The sequence below is a fragment of the Trichosurus vulpecula genome, chromosome 1, assembly GCF_011100635.1.
Source record: "Trichosurus vulpecula isolate mTriVul1 chromosome 1, mTriVul1.pri, whole genome shotgun sequence".
Lineage (NCBI taxonomy): Eukaryota > Metazoa > Chordata > Mammalia > Diprotodontia > Phalangeridae > Trichosurus > Trichosurus vulpecula.
In genome coordinates, this window is record NC_050573.1 from 74855882 (window position 1) to 74881770 (window position 25889).

Below are 25889 nucleotides of genomic sequence, written 5' to 3' on the forward strand. Positions count from 1 at the left end.
CCATCTATTAATGTACCTATTTTCCCTCATCCCTTCCAGCATTTGTCATTTCTGATAGGTGTGAGGTGGTATCTCAGAGTTATTTTAATTTGCCTTTCTCGAATCAATAGTGATTTAGAGCATTTTTTCATATGACTGTTGATAGCTTTGATTTCTTTTTCTGAAAACTGCCTGTTCATATCCTTTGATCATTTATCAACTGGGGAATAGATATTATTTTTATAAATTTGACTCAGTTCCTTGTATATTTCAGAAATGAAGGCTTTATCAGAGAAACTTGCTGTAAATTTTTTTTATATTACTTCATTGTCTATGGTACCTTTAGCAAAATATTGTTTTCCTGATTTGGAGGCAGCAAGATGGCTCAATGGATTGAGCACTGGGAGTCAGGAAGACCTGAGTTCAAATATAGCTGCAGATACTTACTAGCTGTGTGACCCTGGGCAAGTTGCTTAACCTCTATTTGCCCTAATCTGCTGCAGAAGGAAATGGCAAACCACTCCAGTATCTTTGCCAAGAAAACCCCATGGACAGTATGGTCCATGGAGTCACAAAGAAGCAGACACGGCTGAATGACTGAACAATAAGTTTCCTATCTCATTCCACTATGTCTGTTTTTCCTTTTGCTTTGTCTGAGGTCATGATTGTTACCCTTGCTCTCTTCACTTCAGCTGAAGCATGATAGACTCTGCTCCAGACCTTCATTTTAACTCTGTGTGTCTCTGTCCCAAATGTGTCTCTTGTACACAACATATTGTTGGATTCTAGTTTCCAGTCCTTTCTGCTATCCACTTATGTTCTATGGGTTAGCTTATCCCATTCACATTCACAGTTATGATCACTCACTGTGCATTTCCCTCTATCCCATTTTCTTCTGTTTATCCTTCTTTCTCTTTTTATCCTGTCCCTCCTCGAAAGTCTGTCTTGCTTCTGACCACTGCCTCCCCCTTATAATCTCCCCCTACTCCATATCTCATCTTCTTCCTCTCCTATCTCCCGATTGGATAAGGTAGATTTCTATGCCCGATTGAGTGTGTGTGTGTGTGTGTGTGTGTGTGTGTGTGTGCATGTGTATATACTCTCTTCTCTCTTTGAATCAATTCCAGTGAGAGTAAGGTTCAATCATTGCCTGTCACTCCACTCCCGATTTTCCCCTACTTTATAAAATCCTTTCCTTGTGCACCTCCTTTATGTTAGAAAATTTGCCTTATTCTACCTCTCCCTTCCCCTTTCACTGCATCTGTTTTTCTTACCCCTACATTCTTTTTTTGGAGAGCATCCCAATATAATTGACTCACAAGCATTTCCTCTGTCTATGCAGGCTCCTACTAACTGCCCAAATAATGATAAAGTTCTTAAGAATTATATGTATCATCTACCCCTATAGAAATGTAAACACTTTAACTCTATTGAGTCCTTTATGACTACTCTGTCATGTGTACCTTTTTATGCTTCTCTTGAGTCTTCTGTTTGAACGGCAAATTTCCTATTCAGCTCTGGTCTTTTCATCAGGAATGCTTGGAAGTACTATATTTCATTAAATATCTATTTTTTTCTCCTGAAGGATTATACTCAGTTTTGCTGGGCAGGCTATTCTTTGTTGTAATCCTAGCTCCTTTACCCTCTGGAATCATATTCCAAGGCCTCTGCTCTTTAATGTGGAAGCTGCTAAATTTTATGTGATCCTGACTGTGGCACCATAATACCTGAATTGTTTCTTTCTGGCTGCTTGCACTATTTTCTCCTTGACCTAGAAGCTCAGAAATTTGGCTTTAATATTTCTAGAAATTTCCATTTTGGGATCTCTTTCAGGAGGTAATTGGTGGATTCTTTCCACTTTGATTTTACCCTCGGGATCTGAGATATTGGGACAATTTTTCTTGATAATTTCTTGAAATATGGTATCTAGGCTCTTTTTTCAATCATGGCTTTCAGGTAGTACAATAATTCTTAAATTATCTCTCCTCAATCTATTTTCTAGGTCGGTTGTTTTTCCAATGAGGTATCTCACATTTTCTTCTATTTTTTTCATTCTCTTGACTTTGTTTTATTATTTCTTGAAGTCTCTTGGAGTCATTAGCTTCTATTTGCCTAGTTCTAATTTTTAAGGAATTCTTTTCTTCAGCAAATTTTTGTACCTTCTTTTCCATGTGGCCTAGTCTACTTTTAAAGCAGTTCTTTCCTTCAGTTAATTTTTGTTCCTCTTTTACCATTAGGCCAATTCTATTTTTAAGGTAACATTTTCTTCATTTTCAATATTTCTCTTTTACCAAGCTGTTAATTCTCTTTTCATAATTTTCTTCCATCCTACTGATTTCTTTTCACAGTTTTTCCTCTACCATGCGCATCTCTTTAACTCTTCCAGGAATTCTTGCTTGCCTTAGATCCAATTAGTATTTTTCTTTGAGGCTTTACTTCTGGCTGTTTTCACATTGTTCTCTTCTTCTAAGCTACCCTACCTTCTAAGCTACTACTACCCTTGTAGTAGTTTTTTACAGTCATGTTTTTGTTGTTGTTTATGCATTTTCCCAGCCTATTTCTTTACTTTGAACTTTATGTTAAAGTTGGGCTTTGCTCACCTGAGGGTGAGGAGGCACTGTGCCAAGCTTCAGACTTTTTTGTGCTGCTGTTTTTAAAGTTAGTTCTGGGAGTCTGCAAACAAGGCAATGTTATCCTGGGAGAGGTGTGGTCTGTACTGGTTTGTACTTACTCTAGTTTTTACCTAGGAAAAGTCCTTATCCCCATTGCAGCCACAAGCACTAGTAGTCCTCTCTGTCCTGGAACTGTGACCCAAAACTGTGTTTGGGCAATAGAGTGGGAAATCACACTAAATCAATGCCACAAATCAATGGCAAAATCAATGCCAGCTGTACCCAGTGCCAGCAGAGGATCCCCTGTAATCGCTTTTTGGTAACTTGCCTGAACCATTTACTGACTCTGAGCTGAGAGCTCCATAAACTGCTTCAGCTGCTGCTATTGTGGCTACCTCCAAGGCTCACCACTGGTGCTCTTGCCATGCCCCAGCCTGTACCCACTCTGATGTTATAAACCTTTCCTACAAACCTCCTAAGTTGTCTTAGGCTGGAAAAAAATGTCTCCCTCTAACCTTTTGTTGGCTCCACTGCTCAAAAATTTGATTTGAGGTATTATTTTAAAGTTGTTTGGAGGGGGTATGTTGGGAGAGGTCAGCCAGGTCCTGGCCTATACTCTGCCATCTTGGCTCTCCCATGGCTCTTATGGTCAGCACCACTCATTTGGTGCTCAACATTTTCTTTGCTTCTCATGTAGATTTCCTCAGTACAGGTAACTGCAGTGTAGACATTCCCTTTACTAATGCAGATTGGTAACTCCTCTGTAACTTAAAGACTTTTCTGGTATGCTGAGTCCATTTGCTTGGCTATAAACTCTAAAATAATATTTGACAGAGGCAAGACTTAATTTAGGTATTATTGAATTCAAAATTAGCCCTCTACCTACCAAGCCACACTGCTTCTCACTCATCTGTATGATTCTTATACACCACCGCCCCCACCCCAAGCTGGATTGTGTGCTCTTTAAGGGCAGGACTGTGTCATATTGTCTACACTGGCATAATGCCTTGCACATAGTAGGTACTCAATAAACTATTATTGATTGATATATTTGGCCATTCTGGTTAGCTTCTGCTTCTATCTGTCCCATTCCTAATCTCACTCCTGATTTCAGCTCTAGAATACCTTTAGATGAGGATGTTTCAATGATTTCACATAAATAATCAGCATCATATTACTTGCTTCCTCAAGGGGTGGGGGAAGAGGAAGAGAATTTGGAACTAAAAATTTTGCTTAAATGAATGTTAAATTTTTTTAATTGTTATTGGGAAATGTTTAACAAAATAAATTAAAAATATATTTTAAAAAAGAAGATAAGCCAAGACCCTAAAATTTCTGATTTTTTCTCCATAGATAATGTTTCCAGAGTCTAATCACCAGAAGACAGAAAATGTTCAATTTGATGAGCCATTGGTAGCAACTATCTGGGAAGATAGGGAGTTGAAAGATCAGAAACAAAAGGGATTTTTGATTACTGAAATGGACAGTGTTGGTGGTGGGAGAGTTCTACTTTTTCAGGAGCAAGACAGCCAAAGTCCCTTGAAGCCCTCAGATGGAAGTCATTATATTGCTGCTGGTACATTCAACAATACTCCTCAAGAGATTGGAAGTATAACCCCTGTGCAAGAAAGAACTAACAAAGAACATCTTTTAGAGGGAATGACAAACACTTTGAATGGCAAAAATCCAGAAAGCAAGAATTTGGAATCTGGCTCCCTTGTTGAAATGGAAATGAATTGTACACCAATGTATGAGACTTTGGCTGTAGGCAGCCACAGCCAGAAAGAAACAGCCCAATTAAGCAGTAATACTTCAGAAATACAGCAGAACAGACCTCTGTCAGACAGAAGAGCCACCCACGAAGGGGACATTGCTCAAGAGGAAGTAGTAACTTCAAACACACATGGGCTTATAGGAGTTTTATATAGTGATGACTTCCCTGAGGGACAAAGAAAGAGGGAAGAAAGTAGCTTACCCATGATTCCATCAGATTCTAACTTAATAACTGCTGGAGAACAAAGTGTTGGCAAAGAGAACCCCTGGGACAATGCTACAAAACAGGGGTACCCTGATGATGTGCCACAATCCAACAAGATGAATCAAAATGCACAACTCAGCCATGACAGCCAAGTATCCAGGATGTTGAGGCAGGAAATTCTTAGCTACTCATGTCCCACAGATACTGACTCATCTGAATCCAAAGAGAGGGCACAGGTTACTAAGATTAGCCAGCCTATCAATGGAAGCACTGGAGTGCCTTTGTTTTCCAATAGGAACTCCTCTGTCAAGGTGCTGCTGGAAGGAACCTCTTATAATGAAAAGGGTGGGAAGGATAGAGAAGAAGCAAGACATGAAGGTGAGCCATCTGAAGGCATCATGGTGGTCTCTGACCATTCAGCTTCTATTGTTCCTAAGGATCTTATACCCAAGACTGAACACAAAAATACTATAGTTCTAACCCTAGGAAAAGAGAATCTATATCCAGATGTGGAACAGAAACGGGTAACTACTAGCACTGACCAAAAGGAAGTGAGTCAGATTTCTGGGACAAGAGTCACATCGCCTTGGCTGATGGATTTGGTAGATGAAAAAGAACCTGGGTTAGGTATCATCAGTGGGAAAAGCAAGCAAAACCTTGGTCCCAAGGAAAGCAATCTATCAGTTAGTACTGCCTGTTTGTTCATGGAGAAAGAGATAATGGCTGATCCTGTCAAAGAAACTGAGACCAACGTGAACAGTAGAAAATCTTCAGAAAAGACAGGTTTGTCTGAAAGTGGATGTAATTCTGAAGATCATACTGATTGGGGAGAATCCTTAGCTCTGGAACTAGATTTTTTGCCAGACAGTCAGATACGTGATGCTCTCGATGACCCTAACTTTGGATTTCCATCTGAGCAAGTAAGGCCTTCTCCATATTATATCTAGGCAGTCATTGTGTCAGTTACACTGATTCAATTACATTTAAATGTTTGTGATTTCCTTTCTCCTGGTGTTTGCTTCTAACCTAGCTCTAGATTTTAAACCCTTTCTTATAACAGCTTAATGTTTGCCATTTGTGTAGCGAAAAAAAGTCTAAGTGTTTAATCTAATTTGTTAATTATGGAAATCATCCAGAACATGTTGAACTCCTATGGCAATGAGTGAAGTGAAAAATAGTTTTGTACAATCTTTAGGCATTTTGCAAGGCCTGAGTGTCCCATTAGTTACAAATATATACATACACACACATATATATGTACACATATGTATGTGTGTATGCATGTATATGTCTATGTACGTGTATATATCACCAGTGGGGCATATTGCGTATATATATATTCCTTGTTTCTATGCTGAATCAATCACAGGGCTTTAAAGAATCCATGGACAGCAAAAAATAATTTTTTGCCATCCCTGGAACATAGCCGAAGGCAAACTAAATACTGTCTCATTCACCGTGTATCTAGAATTGTGTCTGAACCCTTCATTCCTCCCATTTTCTAGCAGGGCTTCTGCCAAATCTAGAATGAAGAATTTACTTAGACCTTTGCTTTTTGATTGACTGCTCTGAGACAGCAGCATGATACTTACTTGTGGAAAACATGTAAATATCTGATCCTAGGAAAGGATATCACTGATAGGAAAAGAGGATTAGCTAAAGGCACTTGATTCCTTGTTTTTGGAGGACAGTTTTTTGAGTCTTGTTGGGATTCTTTTGGGACTTCACTTCCTTTAAGGATCTAACAGCCACCGACATAACAAGAACAGAGCTAAACAAATGTTGGCTTTTATTGCTGTTGACTCAATGCCAGCCATCTGTGCTTACTTGCCTAGACAAGTGGAAGCATTGTATTTGACAAATCTCACATAGGAGGAGTGAAAGCTCCCTGGTCACTTGATGAATCAGGATATACTGGAGTACAATTCATCTTTCTGCTTCCAGGGTCTTCCAGTCAATAAATGCTTGTCTGGATCTCCTTGATTCATCTCTTCTACAAATTAGTAAAGCAAGACTTGACCAAGGTGCCATAGTGACCTAAGCTAGGACTAGTCTTCCCTCATGTCCACGTACCAGGCACAAATTGCTATACACATGCCACCTGTAATTTACTTTACTTTGCAGTGAGAGACAAAGTACTTTATATATTTGAGCCTCAGTTTCCTCATCTGGATAGTGGGAATAAGGCTTATGTTACCAGGTTGATCAAGGTGAACCCCTCTATATGCACAAGTGATCCCATTCCATGCCATCTTCTCCCGAATATTGTCTACTCTATCATCCCTCCTTCAGTTTCTCCCTGTCTCCTGACTTCTTTCCAGTGACCTAAAAACATGCCTACCTCTCCGCCATCCTCAAAAAACTCTCACCTGATCCACTCATCCCAGCTAACTGTTACCCAATATCTCTCCTTTTAATGGCTAAACTTCCTGAAAAGGCAATATGTAGTCAGTGCCTCTACTTCCCTCCTTCTCACTCTCTTCTTAATTCTTTGTAACCTGGCTTCTAATCTCATCATTCAACTGAAACTGCTCCCCTCCAAAGTTACTAGTGCTCTTTTAAATGCCAAGTCTAGTGGCCTTTTCTTAATCCTCATCTTTCTTGAGCTGTCTGGAGACTTTGACACTGTCAATCATCCTCTTTTCCTTGACACTCTCTTCTCTCTAGGTTTTCTAGACATTATTCTCTCCTGGTTCTTCTCCTACGTGTCCAACCATTGCTTTTCAGTCTTCTTTGCTGGATATAAATCCAGCAAACTAAAATCCACCCACTAATAGTTAATGTGCCCCAAGGCTCTGTGCTAGGCCTTCTTTTCTTCTCCTTCTGTGCTATTTCATTTGGTGATTTTGTCAGCTTACATGGATTCAATTATCATTTCTATGCAGGTGATTCTCTGATCTACTTATCAAGCCTTAACTTTCTTCTAACCTCCAGTCTTGCATCTCCAACTGCCTACCAGACATCTCATACTGAATGTCTTGTAGACATCTTAAATTCATCAGGTCTGATGGAATCCCTCAGACTCAATACAGCCACTGCCCCTAGTTAGCCACTGCCTCTAGATCCAGTTCACATATTTGAACAGGTGTGTCCTTGTACTCAATCACAATCACATGATCCATCTAGCCCAAGACACAGTATCTAACTATCCATCTTGAACAGACAGGATCACAATAGCTAGCCAATCAGAGGGCAGCACAATCAGGTCACTTAACAAACTCATCCTGCCTTTTTAATATTCATAATTTCTGTTGTGTGATCGGCATCATTACACTATAAAATCGCCTGTCTTGTCTTCCTAAGTTGCTGGTTCCTCTTGGAACCTAGCCCACTTCTGAGGGATATCAATCTTCAATAAATGCCTATATTTGGATTAAAGGTGATCTGACTTTGAATTCTTTGAGATGACTCACACAACACGCCATGAAACCTCAACAAGGTCCGAAACAGAACTCATTATCTAACCCCAAGCTCTCTCTTCTTTCTAATTTTCCTGTTTCTATGAACTATCCTAGTCATGCAGGATTGCAATTTTGGTGTCATCCTTGACTACTCTGTCTTTCTCCCCCTACCCCATATCTAATCTGCTTCCTAACCATCTCTCTTATATGTCTCCATCTTTCCTCTGATGTTGCCACCACCCTGGTGCTTTTGTCACCTCATGCCTGGACAATTTCCATAGCTTACTGGTGGGTGTGTCTGCCTCAAATCTCTCCCCACTCTAATCTATCCTCCTTTAGCCACCAGAGTGAATTTCCTAAAGTACAGATCCAACCATGTCACGCCCTTACTCAAAAAACTCCAGTGGTTCCCTATCACCTCCAGGATTAAATATAAAAATCTTCTGTGTTCAAAGCCCTTTATAACCTGTCTTCCTACCTTTCTAGTCTTCTTGCATGTTACTCCCCTACACAGCCTCCTTGCTATTCCTCAAAAAAGTCACTCCTATTTCCTGACCCCAGGCATTTTCACTGACTTTCCCCTGTGCCTGGAATGTTTTCCCTCTTCATCTCTTTCTCCTGACTTTCCTGACTTCCTACAATGCGGTATCATTACTGTGGTGCAGCACCCAAAGTTTTGGATTTACATGGATTAGGTTCACTCCTACAACTGGCTATGCCCAAATTACTTTTCTGTGATTTGTTTTCTATCACCCAGTGTTTCCTCTGGGAACCTCAGAATATTACTTATATCTAGGTCTTTAGAGATATGTGTAAAAAAGTCCCCAGTTCCCATATAAGCACTGAAGATAACAATGAACATCAGGTAGATTGCAGCCTTCATTCCACCCCACAGAAAATGCAAAACATCACAAAGGACTTGTAGTAGGCTACAAATAGTTAATACCATTCTTTTTCCCTTTCTGGAAGGAAAACAAACTTCAGGTCTCTAAAGAGGCAATCTCTTGTCAGTCTAGAGAGTCTCATGTTTATCCTAGGGACTTAATAGTCCTACCCTAAGACTCCTCTTTGATGGAAAATCAATTTAGAGTTGCCAGAGAAATAACCATCTTTCCCACTGGACCTACACCTTTCAGATACCTCAGAGTAGTAGCAAAGGGTAGAGTCTAAGTTTTTGGTCCTCCATGACATTATGTCATCATCTTCAGTGAAGCATGAATGGATATCTAGTCGTGTAGTCGATAAACATTTATTTAAGTCCTGCTATGTACCAGGCACTGTGCTAAGCACTAGAGATACAAAAAGAGGCTCCCTGCCCTCAGGGAGCTTACAATCTAATGAGAGAGAAAATATGCAAAGAACTATGTACAGAAATGCTCTATGCAGGATAAATAGGAAAGAATCAAGAGAAAGAAGACACTAAAATGAATGGGGGTTGTCAAAGGCAGCCTGTAGAAGGTGAGATTTTATCTGGGATTGGAAAGAAATCAAGAAATATTCTCAAGCTTCTCAATGAGGTATCAAGGGGCATGTGCACACTCTCCAAAGGGATATGTAGACCATGTCCCCCAAAATGTTCACTTTCCTGTAATATGAATGAAATTGATCAGGTTGCCCTGACAAACTCTCATTATTGGTAATATTATTTGTAATTTCAGGGGTTTGGCTGAGACCTAAAGTTCTGATATCAAAATCTCTTTAATTTTACCTTAATTTGAATCCTTTTCAAAAAGGAAAGGACACCCAAAATGTAGTAAACACTTTACATTGTTAACAGTTACTTTTGTGGTGGGAACACAGGATAAGGGAACATTCATAAGAGTTCTATTTGGAGGAGAAAATTGGAAGGTACCTTCAAAAGATTGGAGAGTATGGAGGGGACAAGAGAATAAGAGAAAACCATAGGTATAATCTGCCTTAACTACTTCTGTTCTTGTTATTTATTATAAATCAGGTGTTACTTAAGAGCACAGCTCTCTGGACACTGCAAGACTTTCAGAGAATACTTGGGCTGAAAGAACCTTTTATCTGATCTGGTCCAGCCCTTTGTCTTGATAGTTGCTGAACAAATGAGTAGTTTCTTCTCTTCTGAAAGACCCCAACGTTTGATGACACCTTTCTCTCTTCTCTTTAGGCACCAATCCTCTAAACCATTGGTTTCTAAGGTGAGGGCCATGGCATGATCCCAAGGGGTATGTGATTAACCAGTCTGAGATTGGGAAAAGTTGCATCCCACCTCTCAATGATAGCCGATCTCTAACACAAGTGCATCTACCATTGTTCCTCAGTACTTCCCTATTCCAACCCTTCCCTCTGCTATGTAAGTTCCAAACTCCCTCCTTTATTTCTGAGTCCAGTATTGGCCTCTCAGCATTAGGCCACTCCTGGATTAGTAGCAGCATGGTATAGGTACTGTTGGGAAAATTCCTGCTGACCTCCCTCCCCACAGTACACCAACCTCCTGCCCCTACTGGCTACAAAGGCACTATAACCAATGAGTAAGATGACCACCCACCCCGTTTTTGTTTTGGGTGGGACAGGGTGAGTCCCACAGAATGAACAGGCATGGGTGAGCTGCAGCCCTCATTTCAGTCAAGTCAAATCAACAAGCATTTGTTAAGTGCCTGTTATGGGCCAAGAAATATGCTAAACACTAGAGTTACAAAGAAAGGCAAAAAACATTTCCTGTTCTCATTGAGCTCCCAGCCTTATGGGGCAGACAACATGCAAACAACTGTGTACAAACAAAATATATATAGGATAAATTTTAGATAATCTAAGAGAGAAAGCACTAAGGGTTGAAGAGGACAAGGAAAAGAATGTGGGACTTTGGGACACTGAGATGAGGAGGGTGAGAGTTCCAGGCATGGGGGAAAAGCCAGTGAAAATGTACCAAGTTGGGAGATGGAGTGTTGTATACAAGGAATAATAAGCAGGCCAGTGTCACTGTACCCCAGTTATATTATTTTCTCCCCAAATTCACCTCTCTGCTGAACTTCCCTGTTTTTACCTTATTGAAAGTACCACTATCTTTATGGGCACTCAGGTTTGTAACCTTAATGTTATCTCTGACTCTTCATTTTCCCTTATCCCCAAATATCTGGTCAGTTGTCACATCTTGCCATATATTCCTCCACAATATCTCTAACATCTCTCTCTTCTATGCTCACGTGGCTACCACTTTAGTTCAGATCCTTATCCTCTCCCACCTAGACTATTGTAATAGTCTCCTAATTGGCCTACTTGCCTCAAGTCTTTTCCCCCCCAAACCATTGCTCACAGATGGCCAAAGTGATTTTCCTGAAGTATAGTTCTCACCAAGTCACTCCCCTGTTCAACAACTTGACTTTAGGATCAAATATCATTTCATCTTTCATACTTTTAAATTTCATATTTTTGAATAACTTTTATAATGTATATAATTATTTGTGTAGCAGTATATGTATATAGTTTATAAATAAGTAAACATGCATCTATGGTGTGGGATATGCTCAAAAATGTTTTACTGATGACTGCACAATCAGAAAGTTTAGTAGATTATTGCTTTAGACCTTTGGTGGGCCACAGGTTGTATAGGCCAGCTTTAGACCATGAACCCAATCAAACTTAATGTGATAGTAGCTGGCCCTCATTTCAGCAGAATATCAAGTCTATTGACCCAACACAAAGTCTGTTGGTTGGATGTGATTGTTTTTAAAATTATATTTGTGTGTGTGTGTGTGTGTGTGTGTGTGTTTGAACAAGTCAGGGCAGCCTGGTCTCTTAGCTCAGTGCCCAAAGGGAAGGAACAGAACTAGCTCAGATAGAAGAGTAAGTAGATCTGCTTATATTTCTTACTGAAGGGCTAGAGTACAGCAGAGTCTAACCTTGAAAAAAATAATCACATTTTTCCATGTGTCATTTAGCCTATTATAAGGTGAGTATTTAATGTGGTAGGCTTACTCTTCACCTTTCTGAGGCTTTAGAGGGCAGAGTAGTTTTAGAAGATAACTAATTGTCAGTGAGCATTTTGGGGAACTTGGCTAACTTTGTCCTATGGTGGATAAGGCTATTCCCATTAATGTCTCATTGAGAAAGCTACGGATATTTCCAGGGTTACTCTACATGAATTCACACCTCAATGAGGATGAATGATCTGGGGATAATTTGACTGTCTCTGCTACTGTGAATCAGGGTGTTCCTTTGTATTGACTTGGCAAGAGAGCAGACTCCGTTGGAGAGGGGAACAGAAACCCTTCCTCCTCCCACTAGTGGGAAAGGTGGGTAGGAGGATTCTCTGTGAAACGGTCCTGACTCAATTTGATAAGGTTGTACCCTAAATCTAACTTTACCCTGGGATGGTTAAATGGTACTTTTTTTTAAACCATCATGCTTTGGTAAAAATGAATGATAAGGAAAGAGGGTGCAGTTTGAGTAGTTGATGATGGTAACAATCACCTGGAAATTAGGATTCCTGAGTTTTATTGTCAGTTCCAGCAGTGACTTGATAAGTATGAGTCACCTAGAACAGTGTTTTCCAACTAGTATGTACCTGAACTAGTTCCCAGAAATCCTTTACAACCAAAGGTGTTTGCTTTGTACACTTAAAACCCGACTGCTCTATCTTATTCCTCCCATCCTAGGTTTCTTACCACTCTCTAGCTCTCAAGCCTTGTCATCTGAATTCGGAGTGGGATGAAGGTAGAATAGATTATAGGATCTCTTTTTCACTATAAAAGGACTATCTTGGGGATAGTAATAGTCCCCTTATGACAGAGGACCTATAAAAGAAGGATGGCTATATTTAACTGTCCTCTTTTGGAACTTCTACAGGAAGTCAAGATACCACCAGCATCACAGGGGAAGAGATACCTATTAGAGGACTAGAGGAATGGGAGAAAACACCATAATCAGCTTTTGCCCAAGGCACCCTGATGAATCCTACTTAACAGTCATGAACCAATGAGAATCTTTGCTGCCTCACCTTTTATTATTGAGAAAAGCTGTGAGCAAGTGTTCTTCTCCTTTTTCAATATTCCATAAACTACAGGAGTTTGTAAATGGAATAGTTCCAAGCACAGAAGAGGGGGGGGAAGGAATAGGGAAGGAAAGAAAGAAATCATGACATCTAAGAGTGGCAGGAGAGAGAGTCTTAGTTTTACTTAAAACAAATATTAAAACTTTAACGAGCTATATGATATATGTTTGAACCAGTCGGTACAGAAGAGACAGTCAGTCATTCACTCAACAGGCATTTATTAAGTACTTTCTATGTGCTAAGCACTCTACTAAGCATTGGGGATATAAAGAAAGGTAAAAACATCGTTCCTGCATTCAAGGATCTTCCATTCTAATAGGGAGGCAGTGTGCAAACAACTATGTACATATAAGATATATACAGGGAAATGAAAGGTAATTTGTGAGGCAGGAAACCAGGGAAGGACTATTTCAGAAGGCAGGATTTGTAGTGTCTTGAAGGAGGCCATGTAATCCAGGAGGCCAAGATGAGAAGGGAGAACATCACAGAGTAGGGCAATGGAGTGCAGGGTTCGAGGAACAGTAAGATAGCCAATGTCACTAGGTCACCAAGTAGTAGAGGGGAAGAAATTATAACACTGAGAAGACAGGGGGCCAGGTTGTGAAGGGTTTTAAAGAGCCAAACAGAAGATTTTATATTTGACTTGGAGGTAATAAGGAGTTTATTGAGTGGGTAGAGGTTGGGGGTGGGGTGACATGATAAGACCTGTGCTTTAGGAAGATCATTTTGACAGTTCAGTGGAGAATAGATTGGATTGGAGAGGCATGAGACAGGGAGAACAACTGACAGTTTATTATGAGGTAGTGAGAGCTTGCACTAATATGTAAGGCTGTGTGAGTGGAGAGAAGGGGACAGAGGTTAAGAAGGGAGAAATAACAAGACTTGACAACTGGAAGTGATATATGAGAGAGAGTGTGGAGTCAAGCATACCCTAAAGTTGTGAACCTTGTTGACTGGGGGTGGTGGTGGTACATGCCACAGAAATAGAAAAGTCTGGAAGAGGAAAAGTTAAGAAGAAAAGATAATGAATTCTGTTTTGGACTTGTTGAGTTTAAGATGTCTACAAGATATCCAGTTCAAAATATCTAATAGGCAGTTGGAGACGCAAGACTAAAAATTAGGAATTAGGACTGGAATGTTGATAAATTGTAGATCTGAGAGTCATCTACATAGAGATAGATGATAATTGAATCCATAGGAGCTGATGAGATCACCAAGCACCAAGTGACATAATGTATAGAGAGAGGAGGGCCCAGGAGGGAACCTTGGGGGACGCTCACAAGAAGGGAGAAGGAATGTTGTTCCAAGTAGAACCAGGAGAAAGCAGCATTAAAACCTGGAGTTAGAAAGTATGCAGAAGAGAGTAGAGAGAACTGAGACAGTGAATTCTTTCAAGGGATAGGGGCAGAGCCATGATAATTGTAGCAGTTACTGTTTTAATATTTTTATCCTCCAGGGGTGAACAGAGGAAGTGGTGGGGAGTGGCTCGGGAAGCATTTTTCAGGGAAGGCTGAAAGTGGTCGTCAGCCATTTCAGGGATGGGAGGAATAACTCAGGCCTTGAGCACCCTCTAGTGATAAGAGGGTGCAATGCAGCTGTGGGAAGTTGGAGAATCCCAGAGTTCAGGCAGAGAGCACACAGCTCAGTAGGGCACCATCAGATGGTTGATTCCAATGTTGCATTCTGAGTCATTTCAACCACCTTGACTAGATTTTAAAAGAAGTGACAGCTATCTCCCTGCATGTTTAAAGAACACAGTTTTAGCCTAGACAAAAGGTCATACTAGGCTCTTTGGAAGGATATTAAAAAAATAGAATAATAGTAATATACTCTCTTTGCCACCTTTATGTCTAGTAACTCACAATAAACTGAGAGGGCTTGAAGTAAACTAGGAGTTAGCATAGGCTCCTGGATCTGAAATCAGATTTAACATTTGCTCTTTGATTAGTGAATAATATTTTCTAAGAGTTTAATTTAGCTTATTTTTTGGAGAAGTATAAACCAGACATGGCTAATATGTTTAGTCAGGTGTGGAGCACATGTATTAAATTAATAGCAATAATAACTCAAATTCTATAGTGCTTTAAGCTTTACAAAGTGCTTTCATCACAATAATTTGCGAGGTTATTGGGTAGGTAACAGAAGTATTATTATTCCCACTTTATAGATGAGAAAACTGAGGCTCAGAGAATATCAGTGACTTAGCTATGGCCACACAGTAAGTGTTGGAGATAGTACATGAATCTAGCATTCTTTTCACTATACCACATTGCATTTTTAAAAGGGTTTTTATCATATATTTTTAATTACCAGAAATCCAACTTCTCTCCCTCCCCTTTTACCCCAACTGAGAAAAAAGAAAGCTAAAACTCCTGTTATAAATATATGTAGTCATAGAAAACAAACTTCTGCATTGACTGTGTCCAAAAAAACAAACAAAAACATGTCTCATACTGCTCTCTGAGTCCTTCACTTTTCTATCAGGAGGTTGGTAGCATGTTTCATCATGATCCCTCTATAATTGTAGATGGTCATTGTGCTGATCAGAGTTCCTAAGTTTTTTGGAGTTGTTTGTCTTTAAAATATTGTTGTCTCATAAATTGTTTTTCTTGTTCTGCTCAATTGGCTCTGTATTAGTTCATAAAAATCTTCCCAGGTTTCTTCAAAACTGTCCCATCCATTCCTTATTTCTTTTTTTTGACATGTGCATTCGTGCAAAATATATTTCCATGTTAGTCATGTTATGAAAGAAAACACAGACCAAAAAAAAACCAAACCAAGAAAAATAAAGTTTAAAAAGGTATGCTTTGATCTACATTCATATTCTATCAGTGCTTTCTCTGGAGATGGATAGCATTTTTCATCAAATGTGCTGTAGCACAATAGGACTCCATCACATTTAGATAACATAACTTATTCAGCCATTCCCCAATTGATGGGCACCTCCTTAGTTTCTAATTTTTTGCTGCTGCAAAAATAGCTATCAATATTTTTGTGCATACTTAAAGTTTGTTTTGCTTAGGACTAAATCTCCCCCCAATCCCCTTTAAATTCACCCTCTCTCTTATTCTCCTTTCTCCTTTCTTCCCATTCTGTCTTATTTTCCTGTTTGGTGAAATGTATTTCTGTACCTCTGTGTGTGTGTGTGTGTGTGTGTGTGTGTGTGTGTGTGTGTTCTTCTCTCTTTTGATCAGTTCAGATGAGAATGGGGTTCAACTGTGAACTGCTCCCCAACTTCTTGCTCATTTTTATAGCCTCCTACTTTCATACCTCAGTTATGAGATTATTTTCCTTATCCTTCCTCTCCTTTCCCCCCAGTTTATTCCTCTTCCCCTCTCTTTCCATTCTCCTTTTAAGATCATCAAGACATCACAGAACCACTTCCAGACTTTCTGTCTAACCAGACTTCCACTATGATTCCTGATGATGATTTGGGTTCAAAGGGGACACGTGTATCATCTTCCCAGATTAGATTTTAAGCAGTTTTTCCTTTAGTCCCTTATGATTGTTTAGTCATGTTTACCTTTTTGTGTTTCTCTTAATTCATGTGTTTGCAAAGTATCTATTGCAGTTCTTGTCTTTTATCAGCACTATTTGGAAGTCCTCGATTTCATTTAAAAATCCATTTTTCTCTCTGGGTGATTATAGTAATTTTGCTGGACAAGTTGTTCTTGGTTGTAAGTCTTTATCCACTGCTTTCTGGAATATGGTATTCCAAGTTCTCCTTTATGGAAGCTGTTAAATTATGTGTGATTCTGATTGTGACTGCTTAGTAACCTGAATTCTTTTGTAACCCAGGCTTCTCTGGGCATGCCTACCTCTAACATGGAGACATCCTGGAGGGGCCTTTTGAGCCTACTTGCCTTCCCCTGCTCCTAGAAAATGGGCCTACAGTTGCTTGTGTCTGTTCTGTGTTCCTCCTCCTCAGTTTCATGTGCTAGAAGTGATCTTACCAGGAATTGGACCCATGGCAACTTTGGAGCCAGGATTGCAGGTGGCATGGAAGCTGGGAGAAGCCAGGAATCCTGGGACTCACACCCTAGACTTGGACTCAGGACTGAGCTTTCTGGGAACTGAGCTAAGCTGTGAACCTGATCTCCCCTTTTCACCCCAGGGACTGAGATGGTACAGGAAGGGAGCAAGATTAGCATCCTTGAATTGGGGGATTAAGTTTGTTTATTTGTGATCATACCTTCTGAAATGTTAAAGCTGACCTGATTGTTAGTGGTCAAATGGAACTAGGGTGTTGGGGACCACCTTCCTTACACTTGGGGAATACCGTCATGTATGGGCTAGAGCTGATGGCAGAGAGTTAAGCCCCCAGGCCCCTGAAGGGGGAATGGAGATTTGACCTTGCTCCTCTCTCCTTCCTGCCCCACCAGAATGGAGGGCCCAGCAGCTACTGTGTTGCACTTTCTTTCTGGCTGCTTGCCGTGTTTTTTTCTTTGACCTGGGAGCTCTGGATTTTGGCTATAATGTTTGCAGGAGTTTTCATTTGGGAGTTACTTTCAGGAGGGGATTGGGAGAATCTTTCGTTTTCCACTTTGCCCTCTGGTTCTAAGAGATCTGGGCAGTTTTCTTTTAAGATTTCTTGAAATATGATGTTTAAGCTCTCTTTTTGGGTGATAGTTTTCAGCCCAGTGATTCCTAAATTATCTCTCCTTTAACTTTTCTAAGTCAGTTTTTGCTATGAGATGGCTTATATTTTCTTCTATTTTTTTCTTTTGTGTTTTAATAGCTCTTGCCTTGTGGAGTCATTAGTTTCTATCTTGGTCCATCCTAATTATTAGGAAGTTTGTTGCTTGGCAAAGTTTTGTACCTCTTGTGCCACCTGTTAATTGCCTTTCCAATTCTTTCTTCCATGGCTCTAATTTCTTTTCCATTTTCCCCTCTCATTTTGTTGACAAAAACTTTTAAAACTTTTTTTTAAAATTCTTATTCCATCTCTTCTAGAAATTCTAGTTGAATATGTAGGTTCCTAGCTTGAGCTATCCCTAAGATCCTGAAATAAAACAACACTTAATACCCCAAGAAAGCAGCAGCAGGACCAGCCCAAGCTCTTTTTCTTTTAGGCTCTGCTTGTAAATGTTTTAGAATCATTCTTTTCTTTGGGGCTTAAGCATCTTTGTCTTGACCATCTCTGTCACTCTTCATGGGGGATTCTTATTTTGTTCATTCATCGTTCCAGCCTACTTCCTGACTTTGGGTCTGACTCTGTGCACTTCTGGGAGGAGTAACTCAGGCTGGGGACCTACAAATATTCATTGCTCCTAAAGTGATCTGATTGGGCAAAGTCTGATTGTTGCCCCCTGGTCTGAGCTCTGTGAGTTTAGGACCTAGGTTTAGATCTGAGCAACAGTCTCATTTGGAGTTTCAGTGATCTGCTACTGGACTCAGGCCTTCAAGCTTTGCTAGTTCAGAGTAATGGAACTATAAACTTCCCTTTGGTCTTGGATTCCTTCCCTGGTTATTGTCCTATAGGTTTCAGACAGCTAAAAGCTGGAACTGAGACTCTGCTCAGCTCTTCTTGTCCAAGCCACACCTACTGCTTGCTTCTGAATTTGCCCCTTGCTTGGTACATAGTCTAGAGCCTGTGAAAGCTTCTTATCCTGGAATGCTACCTCTAAGCATGGGTCCCCTCATAGTCTGCCCTGGATCTATGACCCAAAATTCAATAGTGAGTGACAGAGGTGCCAGGTGGCTCTTGTTCCTGCTCCCTAAACAAATGTAGGTCCCTTTGTGCCCGATCTAGAATCTATTTGCTTTGATTTGTTGTATGCTGTAGGTGAGACCATGATCCCAGGGTACATAGACCTCTCTGTCTGTCTACCTATGCCCACCTGGGCTAGAAGGATTTTTTAAAATCTGATCAAGATTTAGAAGTTCTGGTGCATTTTCTAGATCCATTTGGAGAAGTTGGCAGGGAAGAAGGAAGTAAGCGCTCACTACACTTCTTCCTGCTACTCTGCCATCTTATCTCTGCCTCCCATGCTGCACTGCCTTTGTGTGGTCCTATGATGCAGGTAGTGCAAATCTATTTTATAGATGAGGAAACTGAGATCCAGACTTTAAGTAGCTTGTCAAAGGTCATCCAATTTGGATTTCAAATCTGGATTTCAAATCCAGGTCCTTTTGCTTCTAGTTCAGTGCTGTAGCTACTACACCAAGTCACCTCTTTTCTTTTTGGCCCTCCTCCCTTCCCCCCGCTCTTTCATATTCACTGCTGTTTGTCCCAAGCCTAATTTTTGGTTGGATAAGAATAGAGGGCATGGGCACCTGGCTGCTGCCACTTGAAGGCTTGTTTGAATGACCATTCTCCAAGTACCCACTGCAGTGTTTGGCTTCGAGCTGCTGTTCACACACGTAGTCTTTTTATGTGTACTCTTTTCCCAGGCATCTCCTGTGGAGAACACATTGGTTCCCTCCTTGCCTGGCAAAAATCCTCATCCTGACGAAGAACAAGTTCGATCAAAGGCTCCAATGGCTCTGAAAAGCACTTCTTCCCACAGCAAGCTACAGCACAGGTAGGTGGTAGAATGAAAAGCTATCCTGGTCCTTCCAGCCTCCCAGGGGAGCTTTCCCTTTGAGACCTTTGGTCCAGGCTATGGGATTGCTTCCTTCAAGGGACTGTTGTTTAGGAGTTACATGATTGTTAACATAGGAAACAAACTTTCCGGACTTTCTCATCTACTTATACAATTATGGGTATGCCCATTCCCACTTTGTTTCTGGAGGACAGTGGCAGTGTGGTGAAGTAGAGGGAGCACTTTATTGGAGTCAGAGGATGCTGGCTCAAATTCCGGCCCCTCCTTTGATGACTCAGAAAAGTCACTTAACTTCCTTCTTCTTGGTTTCCTGATTTTTTTTTGTTTTGTTTTTTGTTTCTGTTTCTTTCTTTTTGACTAGGTAAAAGAGGCCATTCTTTGCCTCATTTCTTACCTAGCCTTAATCACTGAATGGGTGTTGCCTCAGACAAACTGAGACTTGGGAAAGACCTTTGCTTAAAAAGGCCAAGGTTTCCCACTGTGTCTAGGGCCATCTCCAGTCGTCCTGATCCATATCTGGCCACTGGACCCAGATGGCTCCAAAGTAGAGAGTGAGGCCGGTGACTTTGCACAGCCCTTCCTCACCTAAATCCAATTCACTTGCATGTCACAGCATAACCTCCCTGAGGTCATGGTCCTCTTCAAGAAAGAACAAATAACAAACTAACCAGGAGGGAATTGGATTAGATGTTTCCTAAATTCCCTTTGGAGAACACAGGCGGAAAAGTGGGTGGAGTGTTGGGCTTGGAATCAGGAAGACATGAAGACGGCAGGAAGAACGGGGGACACGAGCTCAAATCTGAACTGAGACACCTACTAGCTGTGTGACCCTGGGCAAGTCATTCAACCCTGTTTGCCTCAGTTTCTGCATCTATAAAGTGAGCTAGAGAAGGAAATGGCAAATGACTCCAGTATCTTTGCCAAGAAAACCCCAAATGGGGTCACAAAGAGTCATACAGGACTGAAGAACAACCAAGTCCTTTCAAGCTCTAAATCTATTATCTTATTAAGTGAAGCCTTCCCAGACAGGAAGTTGTCAGTCTTCGTCTGAATTCCTTTCATACTTGTTGTGGTCTGTACTGTGGTCATAAGATTATAGGATTTTAGAACTAGAAAAGACCTTAGCGATCATCTAGGAGCCTAGTTTTACACAGGGGAAACTTACATAGAGGGAAAGTGAAGAAGGTGATAAGTGGCAGAGGTGAGATTCTTGCCATAACTCGACTGTAAGCTACTAATAGATGGCATCCTGTAAAGCAGTGGGAGTCGCTGGTCCCAGGGGCTGGATGGGATTTGGAGAAGTAGAAAGAAGAGCGTTCAGGGTAGAGAGAAGAAAGAATAGCATGAACACAGACAGGGAGGCTGGAATAGTATGGCATGTCCATGTGATAGTGAGCCTGGCCTGCTTAGAAGAGAATGTGAGTACAACACCCTCATTTATCAGCTCTTTTTAGGGAAAAGGGTGTTGTAAATGACTAAATTTTTCATATAACTAAAATTTATCCCTTGAAGCATCAAAAACAAATTTAATTTAAATTATTTGTATGTAAATCTTTCTAAAAAGTGTCATTTATCTCCCTACTTTAGTAAATTATGTAAAATCCTTCACTTAGGTTCACAAAATCAGCTCTGTAAGTTCAGGATTATAGAGTCTAGCTAGACAGAAGTTCACATAAAAAAGAAATGGTAAGGGTTCAGTATGAGCCAGTGGTGTGACTTGGCAGTCAAAAGAGCTGAAGTGATCTTAGGTTCCATTAATAGAAACTTAGCATCCAGAATAAAGGCAGTCATTTTTACACTGTCTTCTGCTTTGGTCAGAATACTTCTAGGCAGGGCAACTAGGCGGTGCAGTAAATAGAGCACTGGCTCCAGAGTCAGGAAGACCTGAGTTCAAATTTGGCCTCAGATACCTGACACTAGCTGTGTGACCTTGAACAAGTCACTTAACCCCAATTGCCTTGCTTTCTCTCTCCAAAAACAAACAAACAAACAAAAAGAATACTTCTGGACTATGTTCTTGGTACCACCTTCTAGGAAGGATACTGACAGCCAGAGCCTCTCCAGAGGAGGTGATCAAGGTGCTGAGAGGATTGGAAGCTGTGCTGTACAGGGAGGGATTGAAGGCAATGACGATACTTTAATCCTGGAGAAGGGATGACTTAGGGGATATGATTTCTGCCTCCAGGCATCTGAAGGACTGTTACACATGTGCAATTTAGGTCCTAAATGGGACTGACCCTGGACGGTGACTTCATGTATGTAGAAGTCCAGGTGGAGGGAACTCTCTCTACCAGTACAGGTCAGCATCTCCTCTGCAACTGAGGGTCTTAGAAGGACGCCTAAAGCTTTGAGAGGTGAAATGATTTCCCAGGATCACATGCTATATGTCTTAAGTAGGACTTGAATTGGGTTTTCCCAGTTTCAAGGCTGACGTTATCACAAACACACAATATTGGCCATGCCCTCTCAATCTGCCTTTCCCTTCAAAACCCATCCCCTTGGAAAACCCTTGAGAATGAAGCAGACAGAGGTGCTTGTTGCTCATCCTCACCATCCCTATTCATCAGGCCCCCTTGGCCTCATCCTCTCTCTATCCCCCATGGTGCCAAGGCCCCACACTCCTCCCATCATCTCCATGCTTCTCCTCCAGCTGACTGGACATATCCCCTGGATGGAAGCTGTGCTGTCAGATTAGTAACAGATACTCAACGTATAGAAATATCTTTCTTTTTTTAACCAAAAACATATTTAGTTTATATCAAAGAAAAGAACCCAACAGCTAACGTTGATACAGTGCTTTAAGGTTTACAAAGTACATTCATGAGGTCCACTATCTAATTTGAGCCTCATAACGATCCTGTGAATTACTTACCATTTACAGACGGAGAGTGAGGTGCAGGGAAGTAATGCAACTTGCCCATGATCACACAGCTACTAAGTGTCATTAGCAGAATTTGAACTCAGATCTTTCTGACATCAAATCCAACACTTTATCCACAAGGGTGGGATGAGTTTGTAAACAAATCCCCTTCATAAAAGGATTTGTTCTGTAAAACTTGGACTTAATCAAAAGGCCCTAGAGGGCCTTGAGGACCTAGAAGGCTGCATGTGGCCATGAGGCTGCAGCTTCCCCACCCCTGCGCTAAACCATGTTACCTCTAAGAAGAGGAACTGTACTTATTCTATTTGACCCCAGAGGGCAGAAGTAGGAGCAATAGGAGAAAAATGTTGGCTTGAAAAAAAATGTAATAATCAGAGCTATCCAAAAGTGTAATGGACTTCCTTAGAACAGGGTGAGTTCCCCATCACTAGAGGTTTCCAAGCAGAGGATGAATGTTTTAGTGAGAAATATGACTCAGGAAAGGGTTAGACCAGATGTCTTCTTAGGTTTCTTTTTCAGAGCCCAAAATACTATGATTCTAAAAAATACGAGTATTCCAAACATAATTTAACTTTTCTTGATTTCTCTGAATCCCCAAGGGATTATCATTTATTTTACTGTCCTAAACACTTTCATGCACTTCCTAAGGAACTCATGAGAGATGTAGGGCAAGTTGTTCCTGTACTGAATAGCCCCAGCTCCTGTGCTCTTCTGGTTAGTATATCTCTCCTCTTCTCCTGTGCTGTCAGTCTCTTTCAGTCCCCACTTCTTGCACTGTGTCATCATGTCAGTGTATGTGCTTCCAGCAGTTCCTCTGCCCCTCCTGCAGGGATCAGGCCACTTGGTAGTCCCTCATTAGCAGCAGCCCCTTCTGCCTTCCATGTGACTCCTGAAATCACAACTATTTTAACAACACTTAATGGGTGGCTTGGGGAATAATAGAAGTCAATGTCTGGTTTGTCTGAAGACCTTCAAATCTGTTTTACCAAAGAATGAATTGGAATGAATCCACACAATTAAGTCTGTCCTAACCCTTTTCTTTCTTTTTTGCTGTAAGGGATGAGATGGCAGAAAGCATCTGTGATCCCCCAAGAGAAGATGCCACAGCTATTGTCTGTGGCCTAACTGTTGAGCTGTCTAACCTCAAGTAAGGACTTGCTTCTGCATCAGGGAAGGGGACAGTAGTAGCACTCTTCATAAATATGGGAATGTGAGAGGTCAGGAGAGTGAGGAAAGAGGGAAGAAGGGAAGGGGCGAGTTCAGGATTAAAGAAATACTTCTGTCAAGGTCTACTGCAAGATGTGAATCAACAATAATAAACCAAAGAAAACACATCTCAAGGTGAATCCACCTGCAAACAACCAAACCTATGTCCTACCTGCCTGGACATGCAGGTTTTATCTCTCTGGTGGAACTCCTGAAGTTTCCCATGAACATAACAATGATGATGACAATGACTCACATTCATAGAATGCTAACCATGGAGAGAGGGAGAGCAGTTCTTTTTATCTCCATTTAATAGATGACATAACTAGTACTCACAGAGGTAATGAGACTCGACACAGCACATTGCCATCAAACATTTGGGCCAAGACTTGAAACCAGCTCTTCTTGGATCCAAGACCAGGGTTCTTTAGATTACCATAGTAATGGTAACTTACATTTCTATAGCACTTTAATTTTATGAACTGATTTCCTCCCATCCACCCTAGGAGGTGGGTAGTACAGCAGACTTATGTCAATTTTATAGATTAGGAAACTAAATCTAGGAAAGGTTAAGCAATCTGCCCAGGATTATTAAACTTTGGGACAGCTAAGCGGCACAGTGGATAGAGAGTGCTGGTCCTGAAGTCAGGAAAACTCGTCTTCCTGTGTTCAAATCTGGCCTCGGACACTTATTAGCAGTGTGACCCTGGGCAAGTCATTTAACCCTGTTCGCCTCAGTTTCCACACCTGTCAAATGACCTAGAGAAGGCAATAGCAAACCACTCCAGCATCTCTGCTAAGAAAACCCCAAATAGGGTCATGCAGAGTTGAACACAACTGAGCAATAACAATTCTTCTGGGTCTTAGAGCTGAGATTTGAACACAGTTCTCCTTCTTTTAGTCCAGTGCTACTTAGCACTGAACCACTGTGATAGAAACACTTTGATCAGAGACTGGGGGGATCATGGCTATCTGTTCTTCTGTGGTGTGGTCTGTTGGCTTCCTCTTGATTACTAATCAGTCCAGTTTGGGGAGAGATTGCCTTAACCTCATCACTCATCTCCCATTTCGTATTATATTCCTTTTCAGGTCACCATGTTCTTAGAAAGATTTAGAAGGGTCACAATTTGGGGGCTGTAAAGAGGGGTTTTGTTGGTGGTGGGTTTTTTTTTACTTTAACAGGTTTATATTGTTCTGGCTTATTAATAAAAAATAGTTAACATTAACGTAGCACTTTCAGGTTTATGGAGCGTTTTACATGTGTCATTTCATTTGATCCTCACATCAAACCTGAAAGAGGTAGGAGATATTATTGTCCCCATTTTAGGGTGAGGAAACTGATAGTGAGAGGCTAGGTGACTTGCCTAGGATCACATAACTTAGGAAGTATCCCAGGTAGGATTTGAACTCAGCTCTTCCCAAATCAAAGTCCAGCACTCAATCCGCTGTATCACCTAACTGTCCATAAAGATGACAGTGTAGATGATAATAACTCACATTCAGTTTCCCCCATTCTTTTTTAGCCGACTGATCATGAGTACCCACAGGGACCTGGAATCCTTCAGACGCCTAAAGCACCGAAAGGGAAAAGCAGCTGGGAAGCAGCCCCCCTACCAGTTTCCCTATCCCCCAAAGGGAGTGACACATTGCTCCCATCCTGTGAAAAAATGGAAAGAGAAGTAAGGCTGCAGGACCACTTGAAAAAGAGAGTTCAGGTAGCTCAGACCTCAGAGCCTCTTCAAGCTTTATGTGTTTTTCTTTCCTTCCAGGTATTAGAAGTTCTTTCAAAGTGGAGTATTTAACTTAGACCATCTGAAGCAACTGTTTTCTCTCTCTCTCTGAAACAGATGTTTAAAAGGCCCCTTAACAGCCTTTGGTAAAAAAAACAGTGAAGCCTCAGTATAGTTTTCTGGGACCATTCCCAATTATTATTTTCCTAAGATCTGGGTTATAAAAATGGTCTTTAGGGGCATCAGAATATCTCTGGATCAGTCTCCTCAGTTGCTAAGAGTGGGGCCTTAATGCTTTCTTGAGAAACTAAAAGTGATTGTTGCCATACAAGATGAAAACAAACTAAAATTGTAAAGAGATGAGAGATTCTTGGCCTCATCCAGGGGTCCTTCTCTGTAGCTTTTCTTATTTAGAAAGGAAGTTTTGGTTGTAATTTGTGGCTTGAGCCAAATAACACTGTTAGTTTCTGGAGTGAAAGCCCAGGCCATTCAAGTCCAACTGATGTCTCTTAATAGGAAGGCTTGTTCTACTTTTCTGCA

General features: G+C 40.9%; 1 protein-coding gene across 1 annotated transcript in view; it reads left to right on the forward strand.

The window, feature by feature from the left end:
* Positions 1 to 25302, forward strand: part of BRME1 (break repair meiotic recombinase recruitment factor 1) — a 42053-nt gene extending 16751 nt beyond the window's left edge. Inside the window, 4 exon segments of the mRNA XM_036761537.1 lie at positions 3945 to 5489; positions 19381 to 19511; positions 23471 to 23560; positions 25143 to 25302. Of these exon segments, the coding sequence (XP_036617432.1) occupies positions 3945 to 5489; positions 19381 to 19511; positions 23471 to 23560; positions 25143 to 25302 (1926 nt within the window).
* Positions 25303 to 25889: the final 587 nt, after the last annotated feature.